A 25,871-nucleotide genomic window follows, 5' to 3' on the forward strand; every position below is an offset into this window, starting at 1 on the left:
ATGCATCCCCAATAGCATTTTGCATCCACAAATCAAACATATAATTGGCATCTCATGACGGGGACCCACAAATCACAGTGCATTTGAAATTACAGGCACAAGATCGAGAGGGCACTTTCAGCCTTCTCTGAAAAGGTCTTCATAAACCTGTTTGAGAATAATAGAATAGTTCCCAAATCTCCCATTCTAACACCATTTGCTATTATTTCAAAATCATTATATTTGCTGAGCTTACATAATCTTTGAGCTATCAGTGGAAGACTTTATCTGATACTCCATAATCTCTCTTCCTGCTGTGCGACTCTCTACAGATAAAGCCGTTGTACCCAAAGAGACACTGGCTCTCAAAAATACAATGGCTGTGCATCCAAATTACTTCGGAGCACTCAAAAATGATTTACTAAGATGACTGCATGCCAATAGGGTCAAGTGTCACAGCGAACCTTACCATGAAGATGCCAAGGGTCCTCTGAGTTTGCTTATGAGCCAATGTCTTCTTGCAGAGATACGTCTTTGATAGGATTTGAATTTCAGTCCAGCTTTCCTGAAAGGCATGCGCGTGAATTTAGAGACTGTCCCGTTACAGGAGTATTAGAATGATAGCCCTTAAACACTGAAATGATTAAGTTGGGATTCTAAGCATTTATAAAGAACGCTTGTTGCTGTTCAGTCACTAAGTCTTTGTGACCCCATGGACTGTAGCCCACCAGGCTTCTCTGTCCCTCACTGTCTCCCAGAGTTCACTCAAACTCGTGTCCATCGAGTCAGTGATGCCATCCGACCATCTCATCCTCTGTCGCCCTCTTCTTCTTCTTTCAATCTTTCCCAGCATTAGGGGCTTTTCAAATGAGTCAGCTCCTCACATCAGGTGGCCAAAGTATTGGAGCTTTAGCTTCAGCATCAGTCCTTCCAATGAATAGTCAGGGCTGATTTCCTTTAGGATGGACTGGTTGGATCTCCTTGCTGTCCAAGGGACCCTCAAGAGTCTTCTCCAACACCACAGTCCAAAAGATGACCCTGCCAGTCATCTGCTGGGTCGCTGGTGGCTGCCAGTTTTCTTTTAAGAGGCATCAGGTGGCACAAAGGGCATCAGTGGCTTTTTCCTTTATTCATTGCTCATTGTTCATAAAAGCGTCAATTGTTCATTCCATGTGGGAGGCACTTGGTCTGAGTGGGGAAATGGGGGTGGAATATGCCACCTGCTATTGTTATTTCACATCTTCTTCCTCTCCTCCCACAGGCTATGCCCAGGAGGAACAGCTGAAGGAAGAGGAGGAAATCAAAGAGGAAGAGGAGGAGGAGGAAGACAGTGGTTCCGGAGCTCAGCCTCAGGGCAGCAATGACGCAGGGACAGACGAGGAGCTGGAAATGGGCCCCGAGCAAAAGGGCTGCTTCAGCTACCAGAACTCTCCAGGAAGCCACCTGTCCAACCAGGACGCCGAGAACGAGTCCCTGCTGAGCGATGCCAGCGATCAGGTGTCAGACATCAAGAGTGTGTGTGGCCGAGATGCCTCAGATAAGAAAGCCAGCGTGCACCCCAAGCTTCCAAACGAAGCCCACAGCTGCATGGATAAGATGACCGCCGTCTACGCCAACATCTTGTCCGATTCCTACTGGTCGGGGCTGGGTCTCGGCTTCAAGCTGTCCAACAGTGAGAGGCGGAATTGTGACACCCGAAACGGTGGCAACAAGACGGATTTTGACTGGCACCAAGACGCTCTGTCCAAAAGCCTGCAGCAGAACTTGCCCTCGAGGTCCGTGTCGAAGCCCAGCCTGTTCAGCTCGGTCCAGCTGTACCGGCAGAGCAGCAAAATGTGCGGGACTGTTTTCACCGGGGCCAGCAGGTTCCGGTGCCGGCAGTGCAGCGCTGCCTACGACACCCTGGTCGAGCTGACCGTCCACATGAACGAAACCGGCCACTACCAAGACGACAACCGCAAAAAGGACAAGCTCAGACCCACGAGCTACTCCAAGCCCCGAAAGAGGGCTTTCCAGGACATGGACAAGGAGGATGCTCAAAAGGTCCTGAAATGCATGTTTTGCGGTGATTCCTTTGATTCCCTCCAGGATTTGAGTGTCCACATGATCAAAACAAAACATTACCAAAAAGTGCCTTTGAAGGAGCCAGTCCCAACCATTTCATCAAAAATGGTCACTCCCGCCAAGAAACGCGTCTTCGACGTCAATCGGCCGTGCTCCCCGGATTCGACCACTGGGTCGTTTGCAGACTCGTTTCCGTCCCAGAAGAACACCAGCCTCCAACTGTCTTGCAACAACCGCTATGGCTACCAGAATGGTGCCAGCTACACCTGGCAGTTCGAGGCCTGCAAGTCCCAGATCTTGAAGTGCATGGAGTGTGGGAGCTCCCATGACACTCTGCAGCAGCTCACCACCCACATGATGGTCACCGGTCACTTTCTCAAGGTCACCAGCTCCGCCTCCAAGAAAGGCAAGCAGCTGGTGCTGGACCCACTGGCCGTGGAGAAGATGCAGTCGTTGTCAGATGCCCCAAACAGTGATGCCCTGGCTCCCAAGCCATCAAGTAACTCCGCCTGTGATGGCGCAGCCTCCTCGACGGAGCTGAAGGACAGCAAAAAGGAAAAACCAGAGGAGATCAACAAGGATGAGAAGGTCATGAAAAGCGCGGACTATGAAGACCCTCTCCAAAAGCCACTAGATCCAACGATAAAGTACCAGTATCTGAGGGAGGAGGACTTGGAAGATGGCTCGAAGGGCGGAGGGGACATTTTGAAGTCTTTGGAAAATACCGTTACCACTGCCATCAATAAAGCCCAGAACGGGGCTCCCAGCTGGAGCGCGTACCCCAGCATCCACGCAGCCTACCAGCTCTCGGAGGGCACCAAGCCTTCCTTGCCTATGGGCTCCCAGGTCCTGCAGATCCGACCCAACCTCAGCAACAAGCTGAGGCCGATCGCACCCAAGTGGAAAGCGATGCCGCTGGTGTCCGTGCCTGCACACCTGGCCCCCTACACGCAAGTGAAGAAGGAGCCGACAGACAAAGAGGAAGCGGTGAGGGAGTGTGGGAAAGAGAGTCCCCGCGAGGAGGCGTCCTCGTTCAGCCACAGCGAGGGGCACGCTTTCTCCAAAAGCGAACCGCCTGCGGAGTCCAAAAAGGCTGAGCCGCGTCCCCCGAAGGAGGACGACAAGCTGATGGGAGAGGGCGGAGAGAAAGAGAAAGGCCCGGCTTTGGAGCCGGTGTCTCCGGTCAGCAACGGCTGCGCCCTCGCCAACCCTGCAGTGGCCCTGCCGGGCATCAACCCACTCAGCGCCCTGCAGTCTGTCCTGAACAATCACCTGGGCAAAGCCACGGAGCCCTTGCGTGCACCCTCCTGCTCCAGCCCAAGCTCAAGCACAATGTCCATGTTTCACAAGCCGAGCCTCAGCGTCATGGACAAGCCAGTCCTGAGTCCCCCCTCCACGAGGCCGGCCAGCGTGTCCAGACGCTATCTGTTCGAGAACAACGATCAGCCCATCGACCTGACCAAGTCCAAGAGCAAGAAGGCCGAGTCCTCGCAAGCTCAGTCCTGCACGTCCCCGCCCCAGAAGCACGCCCTCTCCGACATCGCCGACATGGTCAAGGTCCTCCCCAAGGCCACCACCCCGAAGCCCGCCACCTCCCCCAGGGTCCCTCCCGTAAAGCTGGAGATGGATGTCAGGCGCTTCGAGGACTTGTCCAGTGAGGTCTCCACCTTGCATAAGAGGAAAGGCCGGCAGTCCAACTGGAACCCCCAGCATCTTCTGATCCTGCAGGCTCAGTTTGCCTCCAGCCTCTTCCAGACCTCGGAGGGCAAATACCTGCTGTCCGACCTGGGCCCCCAAGAGCGGATGCAGATCTCGAAGTTTACGGGACTCTCGATGACCACCATCAGCCACTGGCTCGCCAACGTCAAGTACCAGCTTAGGAAAACGGGCGGGACCAAGTTCCTAAAGAACATGGACAAAGGACACCCTATCTTTTACTGCGGTGACTGTGCCTCCCAGTTCAGAACCCCGCCTACCTACATCAGCCACTTAGAGTCCCACCTGGGTTTCCAAATGAAGGACATGACCCGCCTGGCCGTGGAGCAGCAAGGCAAAGCGGAGCAGGAGCTCTCCCGGGTGTCGTCGGCTCAGCGGTCACCGGAAAGCATAGCTGGCGAAGAGGACACAGACTCTAAGTTCAAGTGTAAGTTGTGCTGCCGGACCTTTGTGAGCAAACATGCAGTAAAACTCCACCTAAGCAAAACGCACAGCAAGTCCCCCGAGCACCATTCACAGTTTGTAACAGACGTGGATGAAGAATAGCTCCGCAGGTATGGGTTTGCTCCCAGGTGCTTGTGCCGGCGACTGTGCGAGGCGCTTCTAGAAGGGAGATGGTTCTATTTAGAGGCAGCTGACCTCTCCCTACCGCGAGAGGACTGTAGCCTACTGGAATAGACCAGAACATAAATAAGTCCTATCCATTCTCTCAATGTCTGCAGTTTAGCATTGGGGAATAGAACAGAAAGGATTTGGCGAGTCGGAGCTCACAGGTTACTGCTTCTTGATCCATGATCTCCTTAGTGACCCAGGGCTCAAGTCTCAAGGTCCCGTTAAGGCTCTGCCTCATTGTAATTAATAAGCACCGACTTCTCTTATTATCCCATTTCCCTACCTCCCCTTCCTATAGCCATGCTAATGACTTATAAAGTGATGAAAATTTTAAAAAAGAAATAGTGAGCAAGAGAATAAAGACTGTAGAGTTCCTGGGGGCAGCCACTCGACAGATTTCTTAATCAACTCATGAAGAGGTTAAAGCTGGCTTTATCATTATTAGTTATAATTAATGCTTTTGGCAGCTTATTTGCAGCAATTGCTACCTTCCACTGCCCTCCCCCTCAGATTTGTTTATTTCCTGTGCCTTCGGTTTCCTGTGAAAGGGCATGTGCCCTGTAGTCGGATGGGAGGAAAATACTCTTCTCTGCAGGACACTCAGATGAAACGAGGGGAAGCTCATTTTCTTCCCGGTCTTTTGGTTGCTCTTAAGTTAAAGCTAATATCAGAGCCCACCTTTAGCAAAGGTGGATGCAAAGTATGGCTTGAGACTTTATTTTATATAAAGAAGCAAATGGCACACTCTTTGCCAGTGCACGGAGGGTCCCACGGCTTCGAGATAATTTGCATCACGTATTGTCGAAGTTCCATGCCTGGCAGAGTCAGCAGGGCCCAGCCGATCTCTGTCACCTTCAGGAAGGCAGACAGATTCCAAGGTCAAATACCTTGGCAGACTAGTCACGCCAGCCGTTTTCAAATACTGGGCATAAGCAAGGCGGAAATTGTTTTCGTCGCCCTTTGTGTATCTTCTTCCTTCCCGCTCCTCTCCGGCATGATACCGCCCCCATGTGCTAGAAACTCCCACACATATATCAACTGTCCTGCACTCTGGGCTGCAACCCAAAATGAGACCCCACCTGACTTAAAACTCTGGCACTTGCCAGCCCAGTTTATGACATGCTAGGTTACAGATTAGTCTTTTTAGTTACATATGCAATAAGATATGAATAGCTAATAATGGCATGCAGTTGACCCTTGAATAACGCAGGGGTTAGGGGCATCAACCCTCTGCACAGCAGAAGATCCGTGTGTACCTGCTAGTCGGCCCTCCCCATGACCGTTCCTCCATATTCCTGCCTATCCTGTATCCGAGGTCCCACACCTGTGGATTCTACCAACCCAGACTGTGTAGTACTATAGTATTGACCTGTACTTTTGAAAAACCTGCACTTATAGGTGGCCTCCTTAGGTTCAAACACATGCTGCTCAGGGTCAACTCTATAAGCCCTCCCCACGCCCTACCGTCAGAGCACTTGTTAAACAGATTTCAGACCAAGCCATCACGCGACCAGCAGGAGCAGAGTTGCAGGTGGGGACGGGTGTGACTAGGGTGTGGATGTGGGCTCACTTCACATCATACAGGAGGATTTACTGAGTGTGAGCACGGTCAGAATGAAACAAGGGGCTGAAACTGGGAACTATGCCCTCAGTGAGACGGTCTAAGAGCCTCTGGTGGCAGGGGAACCCTTCCCATCGCGCAGACGGCTCTCTGGGCCCACATGATGACCTGGGTTTCATTTGCATGTTTTTATCATGATAATTAAAATGTGTTCCTGGCAGATTCTTCTCTTGCTTTCTAAGCATGGTTTGTTCAGCTCACACTATATTGAAAGAAAAGCTGAAATACATCTATTGAATCTTCATGAGAGCTTGGGGTTCCATGACACCTGTTTATTTGCTATACAATGTTTTAAATTTTATGTAACTTGCTATTATGCTTTCCTGGTCCTTCAGAAAAGAGAAAAAACAAAAGGTGGATACACACAGAACGCACATAGAGAAATGTCTCCAGTCGCAGAGTGGCAGGTCCAAGCCTGATGAAAACGACAAGTAGGCATGTTTATCTGTGCTACAATAAAGACCAATTTTCCACCTTTTCCATGTTAGGTCTGTAATCATTTTCTAAATTAATATCATAGTCAAAACATTACAATATGTAGATACAGAATAAGGAGAAACAGAAAGCCTCAGTCAAAATCTGAAACACACATAACTGCTCTAGGGAAGCCAAGAAAATCCAGTAAGTGGGGAAAACCTATACACAGGGACCTGATGCTCTTTAGTCGTGGCCAACTCAAAGGTACTTAGAAGTCTATTAAATACATAGATAGGCTAGCTCTTGTCTCATCCTTCTGCGTCCGTACGGAATAAATATTTCTGATTTGGACCTTCAAAGCGCCATATTACAGAGTTATCATTATATGAAAACAAAGCTCCCTTCTTAGATAAACACTGATGTGCTGTGATTCTGACAGCGGATCGCAGAAAAACAGGTTGAGTGTTCGGGAATCATTCAGACTGTATGTGCCGCGTGCACCTAAAAAACGGTGGTCACGTCGACACTGAGGATGCCCCCGCCTGCCCCACAGCTCCCACAGCTGCACAGAGGCAGCTTCCTGGGGCTCTGGTCAGCTGCAAACGACGCTCCTCCTTGACCCCACGGCCCTCCTTGACAACAACATGCATGCAGATCCTCGCCCACTGCTCAGAATGATGCTTATGTGTTTCCAAACGATCACAAAACGAGATCACTGCTATCTGGAACTCTAATTTCAGTTAGGGTGCCTGATCACACGAATTGCACAAAAATGACATGTCATTTTGGGAGAGATGGTCAAGGTTTTATGGAAATTTTGAGTTTTACAGTATCTATATTCTATCCCCTGGAGAAGGAAATGGCACCCCACTCCAGTACTCTTGCCTGGAGAATCCCATGGGCAGAGGAGCCTGGTGGGCTGCAGTCCACGGGGTCGCAAAGAGTCGGACACGACTGAGCGACTTCACTTTCACTTTCATGTTCTATGCAAGATGGGAATTTTGACCTGAATTTTATTTCTTTTCTTAGATAGGTCTTTTTAAAAAAATATGATGTCTTAAATTCTATAAAATTCTCTGCCAAATATTAAATGCAACTTTTCATGAGAAATTAGTTAGAGTATGTTTAATGCACATCCCTAATTTAGGACATAAGTAATCTGAGATGATTTTAGTAGATATTTATATATACCTTTAAAAACCACATGCTCTTGAAAATCAGAAATTAAACAAAGAGCAAATCGATGAGTCTAAGATGCATAAGGACTTGAAATTATAGTCATTACCGCAGCGCACAGACGCGCACAGGGTTAGCGTCACACCTTGAAATTGATAGAGGGGATGAATTCTAGTCCAATAAGCTGCCACCTTTGTTGTGGATGATTTGATAAAATCCATGTTCAGGGTGAACAGCATGTGAGGTTCCCAGATAAAATATAGGGTGTCCAGCTAAACTAGCATTTCAGGTAAATGACAAATACGTCTTTGGAATAAGCATGTCCCAAATAGCACATGGGCCATTTATACTAAAAAGTGTTCATTGCTTATCTGAGGTTTAGATGTAACTGGGCATTCTGTGTTTTTATTTGCTAGACCTGGCAACCCTAACACCAGGGGTTATATGGCAGCCTGGGAAGAAGAAGATGGGCTGGGCTAACCCATGGCTGGGCTTCTCTTGTGGCTCAGTGGTAAAAAACCTGCTTGCCCACGCAGGAGGCATGGGTTCCATCTCGGGTTGGGAAGATCCCCTGGAGAAGGAAATGGCAACTCACTTCAGTATGCTTGCCTGGGAAATCTCATGGACAGAGGATCCTGGCAGGCTACAGTCCAGGGGTCGAGAAACAGTCGGACACGACTTAGCAGCTAAACAACAGCAAGCACCTCTTGGCGATCACAGGCGCCAACCTTGCCTTCATCTCGTAAGAGACAGTCTTCCCCTCCTTGCTCTTCCTCCCTGCCTGCCTGCCTTCCTCTCTCTCATCTTTCGTCAAATACTGGCTGTGCCTTTACTGTGCACCAGACTCTATTGGCAAAGCAGTGTAGACAGGAACCAACAGCCATGCCGATGAAACGTGCCAGGCTGGCAGCCTGCAACTACAGGGACACTGTTCGACCTGATTCTCGCAGTCGTATGCGGTAGGGACCGATCCAACCACGTCACAGGGCACGAAATGGAGGCAGAGAGAGTCGCATGAATTTCTCACATCTCCACCGTCTCTGAGCCGCTCTCTCTCAGTATCACCCATCGAGAAAGCCATCACTCCATGCCAAACACTGTGCTAATCCCAGGGACTAAGCCGGTGACCGACTAGGACAAGAGTCTGCATGGGCGGCTGCCTGTGCAGACAGCTCTGGGGCAGACGCTGAACAGAGCGCACAGGAGGGGCTGGTCCTGGGGGAAGCGGAGGAGGGGATGGTGGTACAGACCAGCGAGGGTCCAGGCCTGCGGGCCTGCACTCAAGCCCTAACTCCCCCACCATCTCTAAGATGTGCCCCGCTTCTGTGTCTTCGAAACGTGGACAGAATTCTCCTCTAGAGGAAAGTCATGAGATTCAAGTAAAAGTATGAATTTCTTTTCCATAAAGCCTGCTGCATAGTAGGTTCACGAGAAGAGTTAGTTCTAGGCAACAGCTCGAGGGCCCTATCACATTCTTCAGCCTTGCCCGAAGTGTACAGAACTTACAGCGCATCCCCGGGTTGAGCCACTTAACACCTAGGCAGGCGCCCCAAGGAAACGCTGCTGTGTTGTTCAATCCTTAAGTCGTGTCCGACTCTTTATGACCCCACGGACTGTAGCCCACCAGGCTCCTCTGTCCATGGAACTCTCCAGTCAAGGACACTGGAGTGGGCTGCCATTTCCTCCTCCAGGGGGTCTTCCCGACCCGGGGATCGAACTGTGTCTCCTGCTTGGCAGGTGAATTCTTTACCACCGAGCCACCTGGGGATCCCAAGGAAACGCTGCCCTACTATTTAATGATAATGATGGCAATGACGGCTGAGACCTGTTGGCCTCTTTCTATGAGCTGGTCATGGGTACTCAGATCACCCTGATTTTGCCAAAAGCTCAGAGGCGTCTGTGGTTTGTTTAAGAACACACAGTGAGCGTAGGATTCGAGCTCCGGACGGCCCAGCACTCATCACGCTTCTCCTGCATCTCACTTGATGGTTTCCAGGTGCGACCCAAGCCCAAGAATCCAGACAGCAGCTCAGAAAAAAGTCTGTGAAGCGTGGCATACGTGTGCAGGGATGATAAGAGCTTGCTCAGCCTCTGGAGGCTCCAGCCATAAACCAAGTGCCACAGCTTCAGGGGCTAGGGACCAACCTGGGGAAGAACCCGCATGTCCTCACCCTCTTTCATGTAATTTCCTTGTTCAGTCAAGTAATGATACATTCCCCGTGGAGCATCTCACCAAGAAATGATCCAAATCCCAGGGAAAATAACTCTGTGAGAATTACTATTATTTTTAATCCTCATCTTGACTCTCATTTTGGGGAAGCAAGATGTGAAATCTGAAACAGGGCTAGCCTTGAGACCTCAGTGTTTCTAACGCAGCAAGAAACAAGCGCGTTCCCTCCGTTCACAGTTTCATTTCCTCCGCGCACTCTGGCTTAACCCCTCTTTTGCACCGATGCATCTCCGCCTTCGTTGCACTTTCCCCCCCCTTTGGACTTCTGAATGCTCTGTCCTGACGGGTATAATTTGGTGCTTTAATATAGAGTAACATTATTTTTCATTTACTCCAATCTGCCATCAGTATCATCTTTTCATTTAACCAGATGCAATTCTTTTTTCTTTCGCTAAATTGAAAATCCATGAGCGACAGGGAGTGCAATGTTTTAATTAGCTCATATTTTTTATATGGATTTATGTCTTTAAAATACATTTGTGTAATTCTTCAGCTAAATTAAAAACGTCTTTCTGCAAAAGTGAGGAGGGGAAAATAAGGAGCTAAATTGTGTCATTAGCTTAGGTAGCTATAGATAGAGGGCCAAGATCTAGCAGAGGGACACACACCCCGTCACCGGCGCCTGTGCCCGGGCAGATCTGGAACTTGCCCTTCATTGAAAGAAGTCTTTCTCTGTAAAGGTTTTTCAAAAATGGCTTGAGGTGGGGTTTTTTTAAGGCCCCTAGTAAGCAAACAAGCAGTTACCTTTAACAAACTAATTTGAAACTGAACCTGCCGCCAAGAAAAACAGAAGAAGAAGAAAAAAAAACAGAAGTCATCACGATAAACAGTTTTCTCCTGCATTTCTCTTTGTCTTTTTTTTTTTTTAACGATCAAGTTTAAAGCGTTCCGTGGTGCTTTTTTTCTACTTTATAGGAGACAAGTGACATTCCGTGGTAAATGAGAGAAAAAACCATGCAGAACTGAAATCTTTCTAATGCATTGACACCAACTTGCCCTCTATTGTTGGAAATGAGCAGGCGCTCATGATTGTTCATCAAACAGCTCCTAATGCAGTTAAAGCATTCAGCTATAATTTCTCCTTGCATTTATAATTACTGTCATAGACTGCACACCTCGGTGAGCAGATTAAAGCTATAAACTATTTAGCCGCAGCTCTAAGACGAGGAACTTGATTTGTCTGGCAGGAGTTATTTGTTAGGGAGCTTGACACTTCACATAAAAATGACTCAACGTGATGAAGAACAGGGCAGTTTTAGCAATGCAGAGGTTTTAAATCGGTCTCGCCGCCACGCCCTGCAAGCATCGCAGGGCAGTTTGTTAACAGACATGGAGGCCACAGAGATAGAATGCGTCAAGGGTACCGAAAAAGAAGAGGGTTCGGCGTGCTGGGTTGCCTTTCCTGTCTCTTCCTCCGGCAGAGCAGGAGTTTGCGGGAAATCTCTGCGTGTCGTGTTCTGTTAAATCCAGGCTCACCTGGCAGGAGACGGGGAGGCCGCGAGGCCCGGGCGCGTATCACACGCCCGGGTTTTAGAGAACCTGGTCCTGCTGTTAAGGACACTCACTTCCCAGGAGTCCAGGGCGCTGCAGACTGCTGGTGGATGTTCTATCTGGAATGTTCTTTATCTCTGTTTTTGACTGGTAGGAAGCGTATGATATATTTAGGTACACAGGGCCCTTCTCTTGGGCTCATTCTCCAGCGGTGCTCTGAAGACTTGCGAAAACAATGGACGTGCGGATTGATCCGGGAGGCTGGCCGGTATGGGAGCGGTCAGTGCAGCTCCCTTCCCGTCTCAGCCTGAGTCCGGGATCGGGTAGAATAGCGCGCATTCCGGGCGGCGCTCAGCGCCTGGTCTGGCCCACTGAACAAGGGCGTGACTCGTGTTCCCCTCCTCTCTTGATCATCTACCTAAAAAAAAAAAAAAAAAAAAAAAAAAAACCTCTTTTGTTTACTTAAAGCTTAAATCAGAATGAGGCGGATTGTGCCATTTGATTTAGAGATATAAGGAGAGCGCTCTAGTACAGCGGCTTTGAGCGGGCGATGAGAGCACTGGGCGGGGTTTGGGGCCCTGGAGGGGATGTCTTCCCCTCTGACTCGCCCTTCCTCTCCCTGCCACCAGCTCCCTGGAATATCTCCATTCCCAGCAGCCCAGCCTCCCCAGCGGCTGCGCCGTGCGTAGGTGGGAAGGTCTGCCTGGTCTCCCATGCATTTCAGTGCAAATGACGAGTTGATGATGATGGTGACGGTGCTGATTTGTGGGGTTAAGAGGAAAGCTAAAAACGGTGCCTGCCATCGTGTGGCCACTCACTATTGTCCTTGGAGTCAGTAGGTAGCGACAGAGGATTAACATTTATGGGGCATTTACAGCTATTGTGCTAGGCCCTTCGTGTACGTAACCTCAATTCATCTTAACCCTAAGCTCTCTAAAAGGCCGGTGACTGGGTCCAGCTTACAAGGGAGGAAACCAGCTCTCAGAGAGGGCAAGTGATTGGTGGCCTCATGCAGCGAGCATGCGGCAGAGCTAGAAGTTAGGTGTGGACAAAGGACCATCTCCCTCAAGCCGGCATCTTAGATAAAAACTCTCCCATCACCTTTCAGGGATCCCCTGGGTTAAATTCTGCCAGTGTTACACCCAAGTGTGAGATGTGAATCCCGTCCGTAACTTATTTGTATGGGAGAGAAGATGAATGGGCAAAAAGGAAAAAAAAGTTTAAATATCTCGAAAGCTGAAATCTTTGACATAGACAACTGCCTACCACTCGGGCCCTCCAGAAAACTGGCACTTTCAGCGTGCATGGTTTTATCTGGTACTTTTTTCATCTTTGGAGGAAAAAAATGATGTTTCAGGTTATGGTATTTTCAATGCTGCATTACTCGATTTCACAGTCAAATAATTCGGCTTTTGTTCACCGGCGGATTTTGTCGTGTTTAATTGTTTATGGGTCCCCCCACCCCATTGCTGCAGCCTCCCTTCCCCCTCTGGTGTGTAGTAACCATGGAGACGGGCCCCTCCTGGATGGTGTTTTTGCTCTGGCTTAGAAGTCAAAGATCAAGTGGGACCTCGTCATCCCAGAAATGCAGGAGGATGAAGGGAGGGGGGTACTTTGGAAGCCGAGGGAAGGACCGTCACAAAATCTCAGGCGATGGAGGCTTCCTGGTGTCTAGAAGTCCTGTGAAGGAGCCCAAGGCAGAGCTCAGCGGGGAGGAACATGGGCCCTGAACTGCTGAGCTGGGCCTGGGGACCAGGTTTCCACTTTTCAGCTGAGAGACCAGGGGCAGGTCGCGTCGCCTCTCTGGCCCTTAGCAGCCTCTTCTGTCAAGCGGCTGCACACAGGCCGGCCTGAGACCACGTCACAAGGGTTCGTATGGAAGTGTCCCCCACTCAGTCATGTCCGACCCTCTGTCTTTGCGACCCCAGGGACTGCAGCCCGCCAGACTCCTTGTCCATGGGATTTCCCAGGCAAGAGTACTGGAGTGAGTTGCCATTCCCTTCTCCAGGGGATCTTCCCAACCCAGGGATCAAACCCACATCTTCTGCATTGCAGGCAGATTCTTTACCTTCTGAGCCACATGGGAAACCCCGTTATAAAGTTGGCCTCTTTTAAAACCTACTAAGAATCCTCCTGGTACAGTGTCAGGCACATAGAATTAAAGAGGGTATCTTTCATCCATGTTAAAACACAGCATCCCTAGAATTAAAGACGCATGAAAGTGCCTAACAGCTGGAATCGTAACAGCAACCAGGACAGTCAGAATGTGCTGGAACCAAGTCACAAGTCCTGTCTCGGGAACAGGGAAAGACAAGATGGAGACAGTCACTGAAGAGTAAAGGACCGTCGTGTGCTGGGGGCCGTGGCTGGGGCTGGGATAGGGCAGCCTAGTGAGCCGGGCAGGGACCAGAGCTGCCGGTCACAGAGGAGAGACAGAGGCCTCCCGGGAGCTTGACGTCGCCCCAGGGAGCCTGCTGGACCGGTGGGCTCCAGGGCTGGGGGAGTCTGGCCACGAGCAGAGAGCAAGCTGAGCTGGGGCGATGAGAGGGCACCTGCCAGGCGGGGGAGTCCTGAGGGGAGAAGGAACAGCGAGAGTGAAGCCTTGCAAGAGAGAGAGTGTGCTCATCCCGGAAAATGCACATCCCTCAGCGCGAAGGGGGCCCGGTCCAGGAATGAGCTGGAGAGACGCGGCCGAGCAGGCAGAGCCTGGAGGATGTTCAGACGTTGGCCTCGGCCTGGATGCGTCAGCTCTGTCTAGTGAGCCGCAGACAGGCAGGTGCTGAAGGGCAGTGTGCTTCCTCGAAGTGCTTCGGCTTTGTGGAGTCTGTGCAGGATGCGTTCAGCAGCAGCAGCCCCGCCCTGCAGGGCCTTAGAGGTGGGCGCCAGCTCTGTGTCCGGTGAGCTGGCTCAGGTCAAAGTCCAGGGCTCCACCTTTATCAGTGCGTGAAAGTGTCAGTCGCTCAGTCCTGTCCAACTCTGCGACCCCCTGGACTGTGGCCCACCAGGCTCCTCTGTCCAGGGAATTTTCCACGCTAGAATGCTGGAGTGGGTAACCATTCCCTTCTCCAGGGGATCTTCTCAATCCAGGGATGGAACCTGGGTCTCCTGCATTGCAGGCAGATTCTTTACCATCTGAGCCGCCAGGGAAGCCCTCACCTAGAAGACTCAGGTAGATAACAGTCCTAATGGCTAACATGTATTGAGCACAAAGGGACCACCAAGAAACACGGGGCAGTGTGGGGGCCTAGGACAGGCCACATGCTTTAAACAGGGGCGGAGGGTCGGGGAAAGGAGACAGGAGGTTGGGGAGCGCCGGACACGTGACAGATTGAAGGCGGCACGTCCCAGGTGGGAAACAGGAGGAGGGGCTGGGGGTCTGTTCAGAGGAAGGGGACACTGACAGCTGGGGGTGCAGGCGTGGGTCAGGGCACCGCCCACGGGGCGCGAAGTCAAGGAGGGCTTTGCAGAAAGTCCTCAGAACTGTGGGTTGTTTTTCCCCCCTTGAGCCCAGCAGAAAGTCACTGGAGGGAGTTACAGCCGCAAGTGCCATGATCTACTTTCTCTTTTAGAAAGATGGTCCGGCTTCGCTGTGGAAGGAGGAGAGGGACGCGGAGAGAAGGGGAGACCAGCGATCTGACTGCAGTGGGAACGGGGGGGCAGGGGCTCTGGAGAGGGGCTGGCAGTGCTGGGCGGCCAGGCCCTCAGGGGCGTGCTTGTTTAGGAAGGAGAACGGAATCGGCTGAAGAAGACCCGGAGGGCCTCAGGACAGACCCCACAGGCTTCCCGTTGTGAGACCCCCCAGCGGGCCTCCGAGGACCTGGGGCAGCAGCTCCCCGCTATCTCCCCCAGACCGCCCTCAGCTCCCAAGCTTGCTATCGCCACCTGTTTGCCGGGACGAATCCATTTTGATAAAAGTAAACCACTATCTGTGCGCTTCTCTAGGAATCGTGAAAGACGGACGAAAGGCCCCTGCTGTGCCTGCCTTCCTCTTTTTCAATCCTAATCTAATTCCTCTCTCCATTCTGAAATTCGGCGCCCCCCCCTCCTCGGCGCATCAGCACTAGGTGGTCCCGACTTCGATGGGAGATTTACTGGCGAGATGAAACGGAGGAACACATTGTTTTTTTGAGATGATTTAATGACCTTTTTGGCATCCCCGTGACTGCTGAAATCTTCTGTAATTATTCAGTTTGGCGGCAAAGAGTTCTGTTGATCAGAGGAAGGCTGATGTAGATGTCAAATGTCAGTAAATTTGCAATCCACAATTGTAACCACTTGATGCCGGAGCAGACCGGGAGACAATTCAGTCACAAAGGCCATGAATGGTTGAACCAAATTAAGCGCCAAAGTGTTTCGAGCGTTACGCATGCAGAAGCGTTGAGTCTTTGCATCTTGCCCCAACTCTCTTTCTCTTCTCCTGACTGTTTTCCTTCCCTACCTCTGTGTCCTTGTTACTGTCCCCTCCCCCTGGAAATGGGCCTTCTGCATATTCTACTGTCCAGAGTCTTCTGGATCCGTCTCAACCCAGAGCCAATGACAACTGTCAAGGCAGCCACGGGTGTTCCCTAGAGAATTGCCATAAGCTCTTGTCGGTCTTGCCATTCAAGTCTCTCTGGCCCCTGCTGGCGATTCAGCATTGATTTTTTTTTTTTTTTTTTCTGCTTTGCTTGCTTTCTAACAGCATAGTTTATATCAGAAAGGTCTGTGTCAGGAATTAGAGAATGTTCCTAACAATGGGGAAAAAAATACCCTAATATAAAGATACCATCTGTGGGCTTGCACTTTGACAAGTCCAAGTGAACTGAAAGATGCTGGGAAAAATCTCTGAAGTCAGGAACCAAGGCATTTGCTTTAATAATACATCTAATTCCTTGAGCTCACCTTATCAAGTTTTAACCTCTGAATCTCTAAGTTCCCAGTTCAAAACTGCAGAGTCTCCTCTGTCCTTGTGTTAATTTTTAAATTATATATCATTGTAGAGAGGCCCTTGTGGTGACTGTGATGAGCCATTTTCGCATCTGAAATGGGAAATTACAACTGAACATTAGCGATTGCTTATAAATCACTGCAAGCAAAATGGCACCTATAACCACACGATATTAACTGGGAAGAAACGCAGGGTGCAGAACATGAGGGCTTGGAAGGGGCGGGCGATTTTCCAGAGCGGAGGTTGCAAGCTGACGATCACTCTTCCACGTGCTGAGCTGCCTCTAGAATCCCAGTGGACCTGAGCTGGGGATCAGCTGGGATTCGGTTCTGTGGCTGCCTTTCTTTTTTTTTTTTTTAAGTGGGAAGTTCTGGAGGTTGAGAAATGTGTCCTAAGTTTCACTAGGAGTTAGGGTTAGGGGAGAGGTGAATCTGAGGCAGCATTTCTGCCCCTGGAGTGTGAGCCAGGCGCTCTGCTCAGGGACATAGACGCTGAGGGGCTGCGTCCACCTCTGCCGGCGAGCGTGGAAGAGGCCTGTGGGCCAGGCCTGGGTTGGGTCCAGCCCTACCACTTACTAGCAGCAAGAGCAGATGTCCTAATCTCACTAAGATGAGTCTCTTCATCTGTAAAACGGGCATAACTGTCCTCCCTTGGGAGTCAAGAAAATCGCTGAAAAAGGTCACCTAAATGACTCTTTAGGCCAGTGATTCTCAAGCTTGAGTGTGTGTCAGAATCGTGGGCAGAGGGTGGGAGGATTGTTAAACCCCCCAAGATGGCTGTGTCCCTTCCCCAGAGTCAGACTCAGTAGTTCTTAGGTAGAGACAGATAATTTGAATTTCTGACAAGCTCCAGAGGAGGAGACCCTTGGATTGCATCACCGACTCAATGCACGTGAGTTTGAGCAAAGTCTGGGAGATGGCGGAGGACAGGGGAAGCTGGCGTGCTGCAGTCCCTGGGGCCACAAGGAGCTGGACACCATTTGGTGACTGAACTACAAGTTCCCAGCTGACGCAGCGATGCTGGTCCAAGGCCCACTGAGAACCCCTGCTTTACGCACCAGCCTGGCATGTTGTAAGTGCCCTGACGAGTGTCTGCTCTTGTTAATTTTAACTCGGTCTTTGAGCCCGCCTCATGCCCTGTCCTGGGTGAGGAAGCAGCAGGACCCGCTAGGTGGACTCCCGCTTGGTGGGCACACCACAGCCACGCCGAGTGCTCTGTCACGTCCCACCCTTTGCGACCCCACGGATGGCAGCCCTCCAGGCTCCTCTGTCCACAGGATTCTTCAGGCAAGACTGCTGGAGGGGGTTGCCATTTTCTACTCCAGGGGATCTTCCCAACCTAGGGGTCAATCCCATGTCTCCTGCATCGCAACCCGCGTGTCCTGCATTGCAGGCGCAGTCTCTACCCTGAGGCACCTGGAAAGTCCGCTTGATGTACAAAATCGAGTCGAACCAAGATGGAGACTGCGGACCTCCCATTAGAGGGGCCGAAGAGAAAACAGAAGCTAAAGCACAGGGGCAAGAAGAGGAGAGGACAAGAATCTAGGCAAAGCAGGTGGCCTGGAAGTTTGCATGACTCCGCTGAGATCACTTAAAAGGGGTAGACAGTACCAACACAGTTGTCTCTACTGAGAATTTCCCGTATGAAGAGTCTTGACTGGCGGTCAGGGGAATAGGTCTTCCCCTTGACTTAACACCTTCCTTGACTTTGAAGAGATGGGCTGTATAATTGCTTGGGAAGCAATAGTTAAAACTGCTCAGCATGTTACCTCCAAATTGTGTTTATCAAAATCTCTTGTTTACAACTGACTGCAAACCAGGTCAAACTTAATTAAGTGAAACAAAGAATTTCCTGGCTCATTCAAGGACAGAGTTGGTTTTGTGCACAGATGAAGCCTAGGGGCGGCAGAGACGCGTCATCAGAACTTGGTCTTTCAGCTTCGAGTTCCTCCTTGTTGTCCTCCCCTTGAGGCAAATGACAAGATTATCTGGACCAGCTCTAGAGTTATTTCTTTAGAAAAAAAAAGTTAAGGGTTTGAGTGGAAAGAGTGCCTGTTTCCCAAGAGTTCCAATCAGCTGTCGAGGTTGCGTTGAGCTGGCTTGCAGGCTCACGTCCTCTTGAAGAGGTGCCCATGGCTGGGAGAATGGGATGCTTTCTTTGGTCTGGGTCAGATGTAAGCTCCTAGGAACATAGGTGGGCTTTGCACGCTTCAGTTTGGGCTGAGATTGGTCAGCCCCAGGGGCTTGCGATCAGTGTCGGGGACATGGCAGGATGACCCTAAATCCAGCTCATCTTGTTCAAGCGTGACCCAGGCCAGCTTCTCACTGTCCCGACATCTGCTCATCTTTCAGGTCGGAAGTGACGATGCGTGGCCCCGCTGTTCTCGCAGGGTCTCAGCTCAGGACCTGTGACCCCTCTCTCCCCTTTCCGCCACCCCCTGCATCTCGTCCCTGTTTGTCTCTGCAGGGCCTCTCCAGTGCTTTGCCCACGTCACCCCTTCCAGCTTGGTCTCCACAGCACTTGGGTTAGTGGAAGGACAGCCTGTCTCTCACTAGGACTGTGGCAGGGGACACCTGCCAACCTTCTCAGCTGTGCTCACCACTTCGTGCCAGTGTACCCAGCACCCCACTGCCAGATTAAAAGTCCTAATTCAAAGCTTATATTGTAATAAGAAGGCTGACCATTTTGTGAGTGCTGCTTCTCTCTTGGGACATCAAACGTCGTCTTCCTGAACCTTATATTCGTCATTCTCATCACTTAAACTCAACTTGAATGTCGTCTTCTTTAAGGACTGGTTCCTGAAAATCTATCCAAATCAGCAGTCAACAAACTTTCTCTAAAGGACCAGAGAGAAAATACTTTCAGTGTTGTGGCCACAGAGTCTCTGTCACAGCAACGCAACCTGCTGTTGTAGCGTGAAAGTAGCAACAGGTTTTCAGGTTTTAGGTATGTGTGTATGTGTGGCTATGTTCTAATACAACTTTGTCAGTGGGCACTGAAGTTTGAATTTAATATAACTTTTATGGGTCATGAAATCGCATTCTTCTTTGGACTTTTTACTACTATGCATAAAATAGACGGCTAGCAGGAAGCTGCCGTGTAACACAGGGAGCTCAGCTCAGCGCTCCGTGTTGACCCAGAGGGGTGGGGTGCGGGGTCGGAGGGAGGCGCAAGAAGAGGGGATATATTCGTGCATAGAGCTGATCCCATTGCTGTACAGCAGCAACCAACACGACATTGTAAAGCAAGTATCCGTCAATTAAAAATAAATTTTAAAAAGCTACAATGAGGTTCTTCTTCACACTGGTCAGAACGGCCATCATCAAAAAGTCTACAAACCACAAATGCTGGAGAGGGTATGGAGAAAAGGGCATCCCGAAACACTGTCGGCAGGAATGTAAATTTGTGCAGCCACTATGGAACACAGTGTTATTGAGGGTTAATACGTGCAGGCCCCACGTCTGTGGTCTTCAAGGAGCTTCCTGGTGAGGAAAGAAATGCACCTTCCACACATATCCATCTGTGGTCCATTCTCTACGGGTAGCAGCCAGCGTGATTTTTAGAAGTGCCAGCTGGGTCATGCTATGTCATTAAAAATGAATAAATAAAGATCTTAAATATTAAAAATGTAAAAACCAGTCTTAGTTTCTGGGGCCCACAGAATCAGGCGGCTAGGTGTGGCCCGCAGGCCGCAGTTCGCCTCTCTGACTCTAAAGCCACCCAGCCCTTCGCGTGGCGTGTTCTCATCACCCTGTGTGTCTCCTTTGTTACATCGACGACGCTCTGATTGTCTGTGTCTGTGCTGTCTTCGTGTCTGGCACTGCGCTGGACTCCAAGGTGCAGCAGGGACTAGATGGCATTTTCCTTCCCCTGGCAGATGTTATAGGACGAGAAAGATTGAAACCAGGAAACAAATTCATAAACAAGTTCGCGTCAGATCCACGAGGAAAGTAAAGCGCTGGGCCCCTGGGGAGCAGCGGTGCTAGTTTACTCTGGGGGCTGCTGCAGGAAGGCCTCTTTGAGAGGGAAGAACTGAGGCGTGACACGCTGAGGGAGCCAGCCCCGACATGAAGAAGAGGGTTTTAGACAGGGACGACAAGTGCAAAGGCCCTGAGGCCAGTGGGGGTTGGGATGCTGGGGGAAACTGAAAGAAGGACCCTGCTGCTGGAACCCCATGATCTCAGGGTCAAACAAGTTGAGTGTTTACCCAGACTCAATAGCGCAGGCTACGGTTACGAGCTTAGATTATTCTGAGTTCACTGTGGGTGGGCGGGTGGTTATACAAGGGAATGGCATGACCCAGCTGGCACTTCTAAAAGTCACTCTGGCTGCTACCCGTAGAGAATGGACCACAGATGGATATGTGTGGGAATGCGCATTTCTTTCCTCACCAGGAAGCTCCTTGAAGACCACAGACGTGGAGCCTACATGTATTAACCCTCAACAAAAGCTTTATGAAATTAATGCACCAATTAAACCATTAACAGAGTAAAACTTGATCCCTTGACAGCAAGGCTTTTTATATCCAGGTTCTTGAAGCAGGCCAATTTATATCATAAAATTCAAAAATTACAGCTTATCGCATAAAGTGACCTCCCATTATATAATGTGGCAAAACAAGCACATTAATACCAGAGGTTATAAATGTCCAGGCACTAATACAGCTTAAGCATAAAATATGTTCCCATCACTTTGGGAGTAAGGATTCAAAACGAAGTTGGAATTACCCATCTAAACGGAGCACTTGATTTCTAAGTCCAGCTGGAATAGGTGCAGCCCCTTGAATATTTTCCATGCTTCCTCATCATTCAATCAGCACACTTTTCTTTGTTATTAATACGTATTGGGGTACAGTTGCTTTACAATGCTGTATTAGTTCCCACTGTACCCCAGAGTGAGTCAGCCACATGGATAGCTCCTCTTTGGGATTTCCTTCCCATTTAGGCCACTACCGAGCATGCGGTAGAGTTCCCAGTGGTATAAGGCGGGTTCTGTTAGTTAGCTGTTTTATGCATGGTGTGTTTGAGGTCAATCCCGATCTCCAGACTCGTCCCACCCCTCCTCTCCCCTTGGGGGTCCATCTACTTGTTCTCTGTGTCCGTGTCTCTTTTTCTGCTTTTTGCAAATAAGCTATCTCTGCCATGTTCTAGATTCCACGCATATGTGTCGATACACAATATTCTTTTTTCTGACTTCACTCTGTGTGACAGTCTCCAGGACCATCCACATCCCCACAAATGGCCCAGTTTGGTTCCTTTTAGTAGCTGAGTGATACACCACTGTATATACAGACCACATGTCTGTCAGTAGGTATTTTGGAGTGCATACTGGGCCAGGCGCTGGGACCCAAAAGGACCAAAATAGAGAAGGTTTCTGTCCCTCATGGAGCTTCTGTGCCAGTGGGTAATACCTGGGGGGGGGGGGGACAGGAGTCCTTAAATAGAGGCAAGAGTCTCATAGTTAAGTGTTCAGAGCAGAGGGCAAGGTGTAGGGGTGGGGAAGGCTACCGTGGGTGGATGGGCAGGGAAGACCTTTCTGAGGAAGTGATATTTCTACTGAGACCTAAGAAATGAGAAGCAGCCCATCATCCATTAAGTGAGGGAAGAAGATCGGCAGGCAGAGGGAATAGCTCACGCAAAGCTCCTGAGGTGAGAAAAAGCTTGGTGTGATAATTATTATTAATTGTTATAATTCATTATAGAGGATAATGTGTCCAGAGCATGATCTAGTACAAGAGCGGGCAAACTTCGTCACAAGATTAGATAGTAAATATCGAAGGCTTTGTGGGCTGTGCAGTGTTTATCGCAGCGACTCAACTCTGCCATCCCAAAGCAAAAGCAGCACGTACCAGAGCGGCTGTGGCTGCGTTCCAATAGAACTTTATTTATAAAAGCAGATGGAGGGCCGGATTAGGCCCACAGGTTGAACTTTGCCAGCCCCTGGTCTAGTAGGATCAGGTTTTAGGAGGGGGGCCCCAGGAGCAGACCCCAACCTCAGGATCCCCAGACAAGTGAATTTTTTAAGGAACAGGCTCTCAGGAGAAACCAGTGAGGGAGCGGATAAACGCGACTGAGAAGGAGGGAAGCCAGATGCAGATGTGAGTCCTGGCAAAGCCTGAGGCTCAGCCTGAATGCACCGGGAGCCCTAGGGTGCTAATTCTGCCCCCGAGTTTAGGCCCCCTGGAATAAGGGCTGGGCTCTGGGACGCCTGCGTTGGTCAGTCATTGGTGAAGGACCGTCCCCAGCCACATGAGCTCTGCAGGCGCCGGGGGTGCAAAGCACACGCAGGCAAAGCAGCTTCAGAAGCTCCAGGCCCTCCCCAAAGGGCAGCTGCGCATGCGTCTGTTAGAAGGAAAATCCCGCACAGAAGCCAGGCGTGGGGCACAGGATGCAGTGTTCAGGGCATCTCGACATCGCCCTCTGCAGGCGGTTCTCACTGCGGCCAGGGTCTAAATCTGGTTTCCGAGCAGCGGTGAGGCCCCTGCAAAGCCGCATTGCTATGCAGGCAAGTGAGGCGAATCCGTGAGCGTCGGAACCGCAGCGACTTCTCCCTACTCCAGGCGCAGTGCATGCCAGCAACTAACACAAACAAACTAGCCAATTCGTATTTATTCCTTCTAAGTTCCAGTTTGAAGGATGCAACTAGAAAATGCGCAGTCTTAGGCATCATGCATGCGTGCGCGCACAGTCGCTTCAGTTGGGTCCCACTTTCTGCAACCCTGTGGGCTGTAGCTCGCCAGGCTCCCGTGTCCGTGGGATTCTACAGGCAAGAATACTGGACTGGGTTGCCATTTCCTTCTCCGGGGATCTTCCTGACCCAGGGATCGAACCTGCGGCAGGCGAATTCTTTCATCGTCTGAGCCACTGGGGAAGAATAAGTAGGCCAAAATGCTCGGGTTCGTGCAGAGTTGTGATGGGTTAGAGGTGAGAGGAACGCAAACGTGTCTGGCCACCTCCTGGCCTCGGGTTGAGTTTCTAACTGAATGCCCAGGGCAGGGGCCTGAGTTTCTAACTGAATGCCCAGGGCAGGGGCCTTCTCCTTCCCCTTCTTCCACTTCTTCCTTCATTCCCGAGAGCTCTGCCACCTCTGACAACGGGAAATGTGTAGCCTGGACTTGGTGAGGATGGAGTGTGTCTGTTCAGTGTGCTTCTTGGATGTCGGGCTGCCCCCTCCATCTTAGCCATGCATGCCCATCTTTTTCAATCTAATGAACTCCAACCATCAGTGCAACTTAAGTTCGGCTGTCTGTTCGTGCATAGTTAATATTAAAAATGTACTAACAGTGTGGCTGAGAAATCAAATTATGCACATAAATATGCTGGCATAGCAGAGGCGGCGGCAGAAGCTGAAGTTAGCAACACTGATGCCAGTTCACATTTGCAAATCTCCCGTCAATCTGTCATTAAACATGTTATCAAATGATGATAAGTGTATGCTTCTTGCTTGCATTGGTGAGCCGAGGCCCGGTGTTGATGCACATTAATGGGATAATACGCATTAACATAGTTGTGCTTGGATGAACGCAAAACATTTTTTATCTGTCTCAGTTTGTTTCCCCCTGTGGCCCCCAAGTAAGCGTTCTGTGTTATCAAATTGCCAAAAAAATGGGAAAACATATTACTTTTAATTAGCAAACCTTGTGGTTGGTGAGGTGTTTTTTTTCCCCATAACACCCGCTCCCCCCCATAATTCCTGTGAGTGGGCAATAAAAGAGAGACAGAGAGAGAGGGAGAGAGAAAGACAGAGAGAGAGAGAGAGGGAGAGACAGAGAGAGGGAGAGACAGACAGAGAGAGGGAGAGGGAGAGAGAGAGGGAGAGAGGAGCTGCACTGTCTCCTTTCAGTAAAACGATTAATGTCAGAAATTCAGAAGCTGGCAATTATGCTCTGTCTTAATGCACTGGCCTTTCATCCGGGGCCCTCGCTCTTGACAGGCCTGATCGTTTCAGTTCAGTGATATGAAAGGCAGCGGAGGAAATGATCGGAGACAGCCCGGGTCCATCAGGAGGGCCGGCGCTGACACGCGGGCCTGGCTCTGTCTCCTGACGCTGCTCCACGGAGTCGTGGGCGAGGCAGACGGATGGTGGTCCCGGGCGTTGCCCAGACTTCGGGGTGTCACCGCAAGGTGCAGCGGAGATGAGCTACAACTGTTCTTCCAAACTTGGGAACGGAGAAAGCGTGCAGGCCCCCGGATAGTGGGGGACAGTCCATGGGAAAAGCCGCACCGTGTCCTTTTTCCTGATTACTGGGCATCTTCTCAATCACAATAACAAAGCAAGCATAGACATTGATTTCATGCAGCTGTGTTCAGTGAGAAGTCCGTTCTCCTGATGACCCAAGATACAATGGGATTAATTTTGTGTTGAAGTAAAATTTAGGAATCCTTGAGTGAACACTTCAACCTTCGTAGCCCCAGGGCCAGGCCAGTTTCGAACTTGAGAAATGGTGCTGCTGCCCAGGACTTTTTGCGACCGTCTGCAGCACTCAGGTTCTGTTCTTTTGAAGGAGACCCGTTAGCACACCTTTGGGGTTTGATTAATTCATTCATTCATCCTTGATGTATTGGACACCTACCATGTGCACAGAGTCTGCACACTCACAGCCGCATGGACAGGTAGCCTGCCCCCATGAAGCCCGTGGTGCTTGGACGAAACATGTCTTTAAAGAAATCGTTGTTACTGTTGAGTCGCTAAGCCATGTTCAAGTCTTTGCAGCCCCGTGGACTGTAGCCCCCAGGCTCCTCTGTCCATGGGGTTTTCCAGGCAAGAATACTGAGTGGGTTGCCAGTTCCCACTCCAGGAGATGTTCGAAGACCAGGGATGGAACCCGCCCGTCCTGCACTGGCAGGTGGATTCTTTACCACGGAGCCACCAGAGAATCAATTTTCTTTATGAAAAGTGTGCGTAGGGGATACAGGGCACGGGTGTGGTAGCATTTACTTCTCAAGCCCAGCGGAAACAGTCCTTTGCATTAATAATGCCAAAAGGCTCTTGTGTTTGGCCTTTCCTGGATTCTTGTTTACATGTGTTTTAAAATTAACATTGACTTCTTGCCATTTAGTTTGTTCCTAAGTAGGGTGAGCGGCTTATTAATGATTAGAATTATTGTTGCTGTTATGAATGTGCTAATTAAAAGAAAATTCTGTCACGCGGCTTTGTGAGGCAAGCACGACACTCTACAGTTACAGACGTCCGGGCTGGGAGTGCAGAGAAGAAAGTGTGGAAGAATTGGAAAGACAGAGTCTAGGAGGAGGGAAAGAGCTCCCGAGATTCCATCCACCGACTCCACTGCAGATTACCTTTCGGGGCATTTTCCCTACTCAGGACAGGAAGAAAACTCACTTGTCTATTTTTGAATGCAGGTGTCCCTTCTTCTCGTCTTTGTCTTAGGGGAGAAATAGCCAGCTTTTCTCAGGCTTTCGCCCTGAGGTCATTTTGTTTTCCACGAGTGCATCAGATATGTAACACTTCTGAGCTGATGACCGGGTGCCAGACGCTAGGCTAGATGCTGAGGATGTAATATGACCACACACCGTCCCTCCCTTGAGGGGAGCATGACAGTGGGGATAAGGAGAAGACAGATACGCAGTTTCAGTGCTGGACGTGAGTGTCGTGATGGAGTCACAGGCTCTCAGGAGAGG

General features: G+C 50.2%; 1 protein-coding gene across 3 annotated transcripts in view; it reads left to right on the plus strand.

Annotated features, from left to right (window-relative positions):
* The window catches only part of TSHZ2 (teashirt zinc finger homeobox 2), a 493,576-nt gene that overhangs the window by 286,604 nt on the left and 181,101 nt on the right, over positions 1-25,871 (plus strand). For 2 of the 3 annotated variants that reach the window (XM_015099939.4, XM_060397110.1), the window contains exon 2: positions 1,241-6,470. In XM_015099939.4, coding sequence (XP_014955425.3) covers positions 1,241-4,305 — 3,065 coding nt within the window. In that variant the 3' untranslated portion in view covers positions 4,306-6,470. Of the gene's footprint in view, positions 1-1,240; positions 6,471-25,871 lie in introns of those variants that run through there. The other variant, XM_027977343.3, reaches the window with a different exon arrangement.

The sequence above is a fragment of the Ovis aries genome, chromosome 13 (assembly GCF_016772045.2).
Source record: "Ovis aries strain OAR_USU_Benz2616 breed Rambouillet chromosome 13, ARS-UI_Ramb_v3.0, whole genome shotgun sequence".
Lineage (NCBI taxonomy): Eukaryota > Metazoa > Chordata > Mammalia > Artiodactyla > Bovidae > Ovis > Ovis aries.